Raw genomic sequence first — 10,427 nt, forward strand, 5'->3', positions numbered from 1 at the left:
ATACTACAAAATAAGGAGAGCAGAAATATACCATGAAGAAATAACTTAATATTTCCTTGCAATAATACATCTTTTAACACATTCTTTACAGTAGTAAAATATATTTACGTATATGTATAAAATACCCTCATTTCATTCAAAATACCACCTATAAGTAGAACCTTGAGATTCTGCTAAAAGATTCTGCTGTACAACGAGAATTTTGTTTTAATTAATGCAATTTTTCAAAAAATTTGTATAAAAATTGGGACAATACTTATTTTTCACATTCAACTTAAAAGATAAATAAAAAATTTGAGATTTTCTAACTATAATATACATTTGACAAGAATTGTGCTAATTAATTAACTTTGCAAAAGTACTAATTTTAATAAATTTAATGAATTTTGCAAATGAAACAAATTGAAAGCATTTTACATATTATTGTGATTGCAGACTTTACCATTAGAGAAACTATATAATAGTTCTCAACATCACAAAATGAACATTCAAGTACACTTAAAGAGAAATATATCTTTATTGCGTTTCTGGAATATCATCTGCTGCTGTATTAATAATTCGCTCACGATCAGTTGGTGGTGGTTTATGACGGCCTAAACGATATCTACATTTTCTTACTAATTGAGGAATAATAACATTGTTATAACAACACATTCCAATGAGTAGAACAATGAAGCCAATGAGCTAAAAATTAAATAGGTACATGTTCATATGTGATTTGATTTTAATTTTAGATGATACAATTTCATTATGAACAGAAAAAATCAATTATAAAATTTACCTGTAAATAATGGAAGGCTTGCCACCTAAATGCTAAAGAGAAAGCCCATATGATAATTGTTCGAACACTATCTAATATCATCCTTGTTGTAGCACCAATTTCTTTGGTAATACTAATACCAGCAAAGTTAAAGAAAGCTATGCTGAATGATATACCTGTACGAAGATAATTTAAAAAATAAATTTTAGTAAATAAGAGTAAATATGTCTATATATACTAACCAACTATAGCCATCAGTAAATAACCACTATTTCCAATTTGGATGAATGCATCTTTAGTAGCTTCAAGGGTTCCTTGCGAATTGTCAGCAAAAGGAGGTGGAACATGTATAAAGTTAAGGGGAATCATTATAATGCATATAGTAATGAATCCAAATATACCTAAATAAAATATATGTTTGTTAGAATATATTTTTATGTACTAGATATTTCAGAAACTTGTATTTTAGAAACTTCATAAACCTTCCCAGCCAACTGCTTGCAACGCTGGTATATTCTGTCCTGCTATGAACTTTTCTTCTATTACCATTTGAACAGCAATTATAACCTATGATAGTAATTATTATAAAAATATGTACATTAAAATATAAAATATACAAATATACAAAATATATAAAACATATAAAATGAAGTTTTACCTGTGCACATATGATAAGTAAATCTCCAGTTAAAATAGAATTTGTGCTGACATCTGATTTTTCCATAGTTATGTCACTGAGCCCAACAAGAGCTAAACCAATTATAACCATTACTATACCTAACCATTCCCTACTAACTAGTTTTTTATTAAGAAAACCCATTGAGAGCACAGCAGTGAATATTATAACAGCACCACGAAACATTTGAAAACTACTAGCATATGTCATATTCAAGCCGACATACATAATAGAAGTAGCACATGTATCACATAAGGCAGGAATCAGTAGAATAAAAGGATTAAATACATGTGAGCCTTTAGTTAACGGATTGCTGTCCACAGAATTATCCTTTAATATGATAAATTCAATTTTAGATATTTTCTATTTAATAAATATACATATATGCAATGAAAGATGCTTACTCCTCTGCGACTATAGTAATGATAAAGGACTTTAAATACTAAAAGACACATCATCTCTCCAATAAACATGAAAGATGATTGCATAAAAGGATGATTGAAATGCCTTGGTTGACCATTTTCATCTGGTACAACTTGTTGATCTGCATATCTAAAAATATAAATTTAATTACTCATAATTTAATAGTTTGACAATTAATTTATTTACATACTTTACAGATAAAGTATTAAAAGATCCAGTAACAACCATAAGTGCTGCTAAAATACATTGATAGCGTGTCCATGCCATTTTTAAATAGTTCTACAATCTCTAGAAACAAAATTTATAAATTTATAAGAATTTATTTATAAGATATATTTATAAGAAACAGTTATACATTAAAATTATAGTGATAATTCAAAGATATTTTAAATAATGATAGTGTATATAACGTTAAATTTATATCTGTGATTATAAACTCAATAAAAATGAGATAATGTGATAGCACGCTTTCAAACAACAAAAGAATGTAAATGCTTATTCTCAGAATTGATTAAATGCTTTCATGAATATAATCATGAAATATGTTTTCTATAAACTTAGTACTTTTAATTAGAGTATCAGAAAAGGATTTATTTTAATGTAACAATATAATTAAAGATAACTTTCATATTTTAAAAAAGATATATATTTATATATTGATATTGATTAATAATTGTAGAAATTTCATATCTTCATATTCATTAACAATATTATAAAATCAAATTCTTTTAAATTCTATAATACAATGATTACTTGAAAATTTAAAGTACGTGTACTAATACGAAATAAATGATTCACGATTCATTGCACGAAGATAAAAATTTATATATGTCAAACGGAAGACGAGCAAATATTTTTACTACTACAGCACAGCTCATATCGTACAATAATTTAAAGATTAATCAAAATCATATCATTTATTCCAAATAAGTAAAAATTGAAAATATTGAAATTTTCCGAAAATAAATAACGAAAAGCTCATAAATGTCAGATTATATCTTTCAACAAACAAGAGATTATTATAATATTGAAATATAGTTATTACCCAAATAATTAAGATATAGATTTCTAAATATATAATAGTAAATACGAGAAAAATGATAATTTTCAAAATTCTTAAGCCACAGTTATATGTATGTATAAAGTGTAAAATTAAGTGCATTTGTCGTTAGAATAGAATTAGAGAATAATATTTTGAATTTTTAAAATAGTATTACCACTGTTATAAATTATAATAAACCACTGTTATAATTTATAAAAAATAAAGCAACAAATTCGAGTTCATTGCACGGAAATGATAAAGGCACGATAAATAGACATCACTAGAGAAATGGTGAAGGTAGCACTGTTAACTGTTACTCACGTTCACGTTACTGAAGGAATAATCTGAACATATCAATCTGAGCATTAAAGGTTCTCAATTCCAACAATTTTCTATATTTTGCATGTTAAGCGCGCAATAATACATTTGTAAATATTTCATTCTGTTATAATTAGACTGCGGAACAATAAACAATTCTGAAAATATTTAGAAGTTGCAAGATATTTGACGCAATATATATATTTTGTATACATACACATACATACATATGCATAGAAGTGCATTTATATATTATATATTTTGCAGAAATCATAAAAAGATTTAAACAGGTAATCATCCACAATATTAACAAGTTTCAGTATTCAGTAGGATCATTTTTAATATTTATTATATGCTTAAGATTATATGCTTATATTAATTTTTTATTAAATATAAGATTATATTATTATGAGGTTATATATAATATATTATAACATATATAATATAAGATTATTAATTTAGGGTAAATATTTTGCAACTTCTAAACACTTTCACAATTATTTAATAGTTTACCAATATAATTATGATAGTTGAGTGTCGTTATGGCGCGAATGAAATTTTAAAATATTTCGTATAACCAAGTATAACACACGTAATGTGTTCATAAAAAGTATACGAATGTACGTATTTTTCCAAGCCACTCTAAGTTTTATTTCTCGAATGAAATGTGTAGAATAAAATATTAAAGAAAAAAGAAATATATTCTAATTATACACTTTTATAATCCTAGGAAATAAAATATACTCCTATAATGATTAAAATTTGTTTATAGTTTTGTTTGTTTGAAAAAAAAGATATATTATTATTCTACGATAAATTAGAGATACAATTACTGATAATTTGAAAAGCCCGCCAAAAATAAACAAGACCACTAAATGATTGCCCTATAAGTTTGTTGGAAATAGTTCTTTATTTCGGGTCATGCAAGTGTTCAGTTATCTGTAAATCGTTTAATTAAGGAATCAAGTTTTTATTTACATACCTGATTTTTGAGTTATAAAACGCAGAAAATATGTGAGTGGTAGAAATAGTAGTTTGCTGTTCAAAGCAATGGATGATAATATTATGTGCGTATTTTGAAATTATCAGTGGACAAAAAAGCATGAACAGAAAGTAAAGAAACTAAAAAGAAACATTTTGTGTCGCACAAATATACAAAAATTTCATATCAAAACATAATGTCATCGTTAAATAGTAATAAAAGATTAGCCGAAGTTTTGGAGCTATTTCTGTTGCCTAATTATAACATTGTGTCTACTACCTATCTTGATCTCTTATTATCACACATTTCCGAAGATATTAAAGAGTGTAAGAAAACTATTTAATAAATCATATCATAATGCATGGTAAAATTATTATAAAGAATTCGTTTTTTAATCTTTGTTATGTTTGTTCCATTTTTATTCATTGCATTCACATATAATTTATATTTCATCATGTATTTTATCATTTAATTCCAGGTGACACAAATAGTTATGAAAATTATGAATTGTTTCAAAAATGGGTATTAAAAGCATTGCACACTTGGAGTTCTGAGTGTCTTCCTTCCCAATCTATAACTATATTTACTTTAAAACTCATAGGATTAGTTTCACATAATGAATTAAGGTTTCATTATTGGCAGTTTAAAGACGTGTACAACAGATTGTGTGACATATTTAACCTACGTAAAGATGATTTACCAGTATCTATTAAAATGGCTTATATTACAATGTTATCTAATTTAATCAAACATAGAAGTGGTAGACAATGGATTATAGATTCTGGTAAGTAATATATGTTTTTTAATGTGTATGTAGAGTTATAAGATGATAAAATTTGTATTTTATAGATGTTTGGAAAGATGTTGTAAATTATGCACATTGGAATCACACGTTATATGTTACTCGTGAAAGCCATAAATTTTTGTGGCTTTTGCTCTCACATGAACAACAAAATGTTAATTTTTGTAAAGAAGTTATTTTAGCAATGGCAGCACCATTGATAACGAATAATTTTGACACTCAAACATGTCAAATGCTGCAAGATAATTATTTGGAAGAAAATAAGCTATTGTGTACCACGCTAGATCTGTTAACCAGTATCATTGAGAATACATTGTTTGCAGATATGGATAATACAATACCTGAATTATGCCAAGAACTCATTGATTTAGAAATGAGAGTAAAAGCACTGTTTGAAGCATGTATTAGTACAAAACTTTTATCACATATTCATAAGCTATTCGTTCTATGTTTGTTCATTCCAATTAAACAATTCATTAGAGGAGGGAAAAAAACAGAAACTGAAACAGCACTGAAGTTCTACACTGAATTGAATTATATATCTATAATGCTTCTCTCCAAAGCATATGTGGTAGAATTAGTAAAGACAAACAAATTTTTAATGATATTTTGGAAAAAGTTACAATCATTGCATGAATTTTCTTTCAGTCAGGAACATAAGTTTGAACATCAAGCTATATCTATAATGGTAAGTACTTTATTTTTTATACTTTCATAATGGTAAATAATTCAAATATTTTTTCTACAAATAGATTATGCCTTTGGCTTTATGTATTAAACATACATATAAAGATTCTGATATTTTTGATATGTTTCTTACCAAACTGTTTGATGTAACGTGTACAGCTGTACAAAGATTGGGATACAATGTAAGGGATGCTGTACTTAAAAATGATGTACCTATAGCACAGATTGCTAAAGTTAATATTGACATGCTTCTAGAAATAATGGACATCATGGATAGGGTATGTGCAATAAAAATTTTTGATAATAATGTTATAAATTATTACCAATATGTTGTTTATAGTTATATCTAATAATTCTATATATATGTATATATATATATATATATATATATATATATATATATATATATATATATATATATATATATATATATATATATATATATATATATATATATTTTATATATATATATAATATATATATATATATATATATATATATATATATATATATATATATATATATATATATATATATATATATATATGTATGTATTCTCATATCAGGATATTGCAGTTATTGTCTTTCAAGCAATGTGTCATGTCCTAAAAAATTGTGTGCCAGATGCATGCAGTGAAACTTTAGATAGTATGACTAATGCAACACATTTGGAAAATGGACCAAGGAAACAAGTATATAAGTTTCCCTTAGAAGGGGATCCCATAGTTGATCATCCTACATTATTGTCATCACTTCTAAATGGTTTAGCAGTCATGACAGAAAAGTTTAAGCTAAAATGGCAAGAATGTGTAGAAACCATATGCTTATTGTCATTGGCTCAAGAAATTTTAAATCACCCTGGAACATTGCCTATAGTAAGTTTAGATGTATTCATCATATGATGGTTTATAATATGCTTATATATAAATATTATATAAATAATATATATAATATAAATAATATATATTATAAATATGCTTGAATTTTGTTTTCAGATTTGCGTGAAAGCTTTAAAAGTATGTAAGTTAGCAATTCAGAATTTTATGCCACCTGATTTAGTACTGTTAACTGAAACAGATAGTCACATGAACGAAATTGGGCCAACATTGTTTAAAAGATTACATGATGTTAACTGGGAAGTAAGGGATAGTGTATTGGAAGTTTTAAATACTATAGCTATAATTTCAGAAGACAGTAAGTAATCATTTATGAAAAATGTTATTTTCATATGTAATATGCGTAAATATTTGCAGAATATCCGGCGTTTCAAGAATATTTATTGGCAAATGAGTTTCTACAGCTAGCAGTTGAAATTAGCAAGACAGATAGTGAAAGCTATGTTCGAGCATCTGCTTTAGTTTTTCTTTCAACTACTGTTCGTATAAATAAATTATGGAAAGAAAAATTATCGCAATTTGATTTGCCTGTATGTATCATTAAAAAGTATATAATTTTCGACTAATATTTGATAATAAAACTATATTCTTTTACTTCAGAATACTGCAATAATGCTACTCAACAATGAAAGCGAGGCCATAGTCAGAAAGGAAGCAGTAATTCTATTGAAGGAATTATATGTACATCGTAAATGGTCGTGAGTAATGTTGTGCAGCACTGCTGTCAGTCATTTCAATATCATTGATAGAGTAATTATTTTTTAGGAAAAATATTATCGATCCAATGACATTGACAATGGCAAAAACTGCTGTGCTTGATCTTCATTGGGAAGTAAAGATAAGTGCTCTTGAATACTGGAATCACGTTATAACATCGCATTTGTCCGATCAAGGTGTACTTGATGGTCATTTTCCAAAAGTAACGTTTTCAAAAGAACACAGAAAAATCGTATCTTTAAATGAAACTGAGATAAAGCGGAGACTCAATAAAGCACTAGATGAATTAGCAAAACAAAATTGTTTGAGAGTAAGTAGATTTACATAACATAATTCTTAACCAATAAGTCACATCTTGCATTGCATTTTAGGTCCTTTTGGTTACTCTAGAAGACAGTGATCTTGAAGTATGCAAAACATCAGCAGCTATAATAAACAAATTAAAAGCATTCCTTTTGAAGTACAAACTTAATGAACCTTTACCAGCATTGCCTCTACCCAAAGATAGTGCTACTTTAGATACCTCTTATGTTAAGTACGAACCATCAGATAATGTTGCAAGTTCCAATTGTGAGATGCTCAGTAATTCTAATAATGTGATAGAAGAAATTCTAGATGTTAATGATGCAAATCTACTTGCTTCTATATACAAACATTCAATAGAAGCCGATAGTAAAACGCAAAAATCAGAGGAGAAAACATTTCAATATATTCCTTGTGTGACTAGGCAAGTTTTTCTTCAAACAATTTTTGATATGGATATCGCTGCATATATTAAAGAGAAAGAACGATGGTTGACCACGTACTCCACTAGTTTTGATTCAACGTTGGATGATATATTAACAATGTACAAAAAAGGAGATGTTAATTCAATGGATTGCTATTAATCACGAATAATGTGCCTTATAGATTGCACAAAATAAAAACTCAGATCTTCTACATAAGTATGGTATGCACCTTTTGTTCTTACATTACTTTTAAATTTATAATTTTATGAGTTACATCACACCATAGTTAAAATAAGATCATGTTATAAATTTTATAATAAAAATAAGATTTTATTATAAGTACATTTATATATTACATAGAAACATTTATAATAGGCTTTTTTCTCATAGAATTTGAGTAATAAAAATAAAACGAAATTTTCATACAGTGCTTATTTATGCAGCTGATATAGAATAAAATGAATGAATACTTATGTATTTAACATATAAAGAAACATATTAAAATTGTTATATAAATTGTTTATGCTCATTTATATAAAACATTGTTTTTGTTAATAAAAAGAAAATAAAAAATTTTTTTATCTATATTCATATTACACACAAACATAAATCTGGAAAGTAACAAACTTACAAACTAATCAGATTTCATAATAATATAAAAAGACATTGTTTGTATTATTTGTACTTCATTCAGTCTTTATAATTTTCCATATAACTAAAACACAAATATTATGTTTAAAGAAAATTTGCAATGTCAATTTGCTCTGGCTGAGAGTAAAGATTTTTTCCATCAACAGACATTTCTTGTTCATCAGCACTCACAGTAATAATAGAATTCCAAGGAAAGTTATTACATGATGAATGATATGTCAAAACATCTGTATCTGTATTAGTGTTAACTACTTCCAATGCTGTAAACTGTTTTTTTTCAGTATTTTCTATTGGATTTGTTATCTTTGGTACAAGGAATTCTTCATTAATAGTTGTATTAATGGTGGAATCTATATTATTCCAAAATGAAGTTGTTGCTGTTTCACAAGGCTCAGTCTTTACTTGTTTTACAGTTGGATTTTCTATTCCTATAATTGTATTGATTTGCTGTAACATATTTCTTATATTTGTTTCTTCTACACCTGTTTTATCTTTTTTCTTCCTTCCTCTATGCTTCTTCTTATTTAGATCAATGCAAAGACTTTCAGTGATATTAAAAAATTCTTCATCAGTTATTTCTTTTCTTTGATACAATTCACGTTCCCAAGCAATAAACTGACTACAGTTTATCGAACAATTATCATGGGTGAATTTTTTTGGTGAATTAATTGCTTCATTTTTATACTTATATTTTGGTTCAGGTTTAATAAAAACATGATTGTATATATTTTCATTGTTATTGTTATCACCTAAATTTATAGGTTGCAAATATTTTTTTTTTGTATATTTCATATCATTCAAAACTTTGAAGCCTTGAAGATTAATAATAGTTTGCGATAACTCTATTGGATTGTGATGTTGGATATGATGATTATGTAAATCTATGACAGTAGCATTTGGATGCTGACAAATAATGCATTGGTAAAACACAGACATTCTGTAACTATTGCAATTCTATCTTCATAAAGCAAACAATATATAAAATGTTAAGAATAATATATCTATCTTTTTGACTACCTATTAATAAAATCAATATTTCATATATTTCTAAACACGATAGTTAAAAAAAAATAATGCAGTTAGAGATTTACCTTCAAAAGATCGTACTTATGAGGTTATATAAATATCCAATAAGGAGATCGAAAGAATTATAGACCACAATATTTGATTATACACGAACATAACACTTATTGCGCAATAAAATTTTATGTAGATCATATAAAGATTAAATAAGTTTATTATATTTTACATGATATTGTCTATTGCACAATAATGTCATACATCCACGTGAAGATCTATGATACTATGTCAATATAAGTATATATGTGTCTACATATGTATAACAACATGTAATATGTGAAATAAAATACATGCAAATGCGTAAAATGTTATCATAATATATAATATAAAATGTTTAAATTAAAAAAATTAACAATTTCCTTTAGTGCAAACGAAATTTAACATTCTATGTTTCATATAATATCAAATCGTACAATAGATCAACAAATCGATGGCTTACTGCACAAAAAATGTTAGCTTTTAGCGTCTTTGAGAAAAACAATTTCAAGAGATTAATTTTTATTTTAGTATTTTCGAGAAAAACAATTTAAAAAATTCAATGATACTTTATAGTTAAATAAATACCTCTTGCATTGTATTTATCTTTATCAATGCTATTATAAAATTGGTTGCAAATTGTGCATTGATCCTTTTGAAGAACATAAAATGACAAAGGTGAGTCATGG

The 10,427-nt window shown here is 26.2% G+C and overlaps 3 protein-coding genes across 6 annotated transcripts; 1 reads left to right on the plus strand and 2 right to left on the minus strand.

Moving 5' to 3' along the window:
• Positions 1 to 28: 28 nt before the first annotated feature.
• Positions 29 to 3,383, minus strand: LOC122574936 (solute carrier family 35 member F6). Of its 3 annotated transcripts, none has more exons than XM_043743202.1 (8): positions 3,223 to 3,383; positions 2,050 to 2,147; positions 1,841 to 1,988; positions 1,419 to 1,766; positions 1,243 to 1,327; positions 1,003 to 1,161; positions 782 to 936; positions 29 to 684 (listed from the first exon to the last, which is right to left on the minus strand). In XM_043743202.1, exons 2-8 carry the CDS (start codon positions 2,124 to 2,126, stop codon positions 517 to 519), a joined length of 1,140 nt encoding a protein of 379 aa, XP_043599137.1. In that variant the 5' UTR covers positions 2,127 to 2,147; positions 3,223 to 3,383; the 3' UTR covers positions 29 to 516. The 3 variants fall into 3 exon arrangements, with proteins under 3 accessions (XP_043599137.1, XP_043599136.1, XP_043599138.1); XM_043743201.1 differs by lacking the exon at positions 3,223 to 3,383 and adding an exon at positions 3,077 to 3,216; XM_043743203.1 differs by lacking the exon at positions 3,223 to 3,383 and adding an exon at positions 2,613 to 2,635.
• A 716-nt stretch (positions 3,384 to 4,099) lies between these two features.
• LOC122574932 lies at positions 4,100 to 8,247 on the plus strand. 2 transcript variants are annotated; one of them, XM_043743193.1, is made up of 10 exons: positions 4,100 to 4,527; positions 4,680 to 4,985; positions 5,051 to 5,691; positions 5,756 to 5,968; positions 6,257 to 6,565; positions 6,686 to 6,884; positions 6,944 to 7,116; positions 7,187 to 7,284; positions 7,352 to 7,613; positions 7,675 to 8,247. In XM_043743193.1, the coding sequence occupies exons 1-10, from the start codon at positions 4,398 to 4,400 to the stop codon at positions 8,188 to 8,190; spliced, it is 2,847 nt and encodes a 948-aa protein (XP_043599128.1). In that variant the 5' UTR covers positions 4,100 to 4,397; the 3' UTR covers positions 8,191 to 8,247. The 2 variants fall into 2 exon arrangements, with proteins under 2 accessions (XP_043599128.1, XP_043599129.1); XM_043743194.1 differs by having other exon boundaries at positions 4,451 to 4,565.
• Positions 8,248 to 8,547: 300 nt separating this feature from the next.
• LOC122574938 lies at positions 8,548 to 10,412 on the minus strand. The gene is made up of 2 exons (XM_043743207.1): positions 9,774 to 10,412; positions 8,548 to 9,699 (listed from the first exon to the last, which is right to left on the minus strand). The coding sequence occupies exon 2, from the start codon at positions 9,616 to 9,618 to the stop codon at positions 8,767 to 8,769; it is 852 nt and encodes a 283-aa protein (XP_043599142.1). The 5' UTR covers positions 9,619 to 9,699; positions 9,774 to 10,412; the 3' UTR covers positions 8,548 to 8,766.
• Positions 10,413 to 10,427: the final 15 nt, after the last annotated feature.

This window comes from Bombus pyrosoma, linkage group LG14, assembly GCF_014825855.1.
Source record: "Bombus pyrosoma isolate SC7728 linkage group LG14, ASM1482585v1, whole genome shotgun sequence".
NCBI lineage: Eukaryota > Metazoa > Arthropoda > Insecta > Hymenoptera > Apidae > Bombus > Bombus pyrosoma.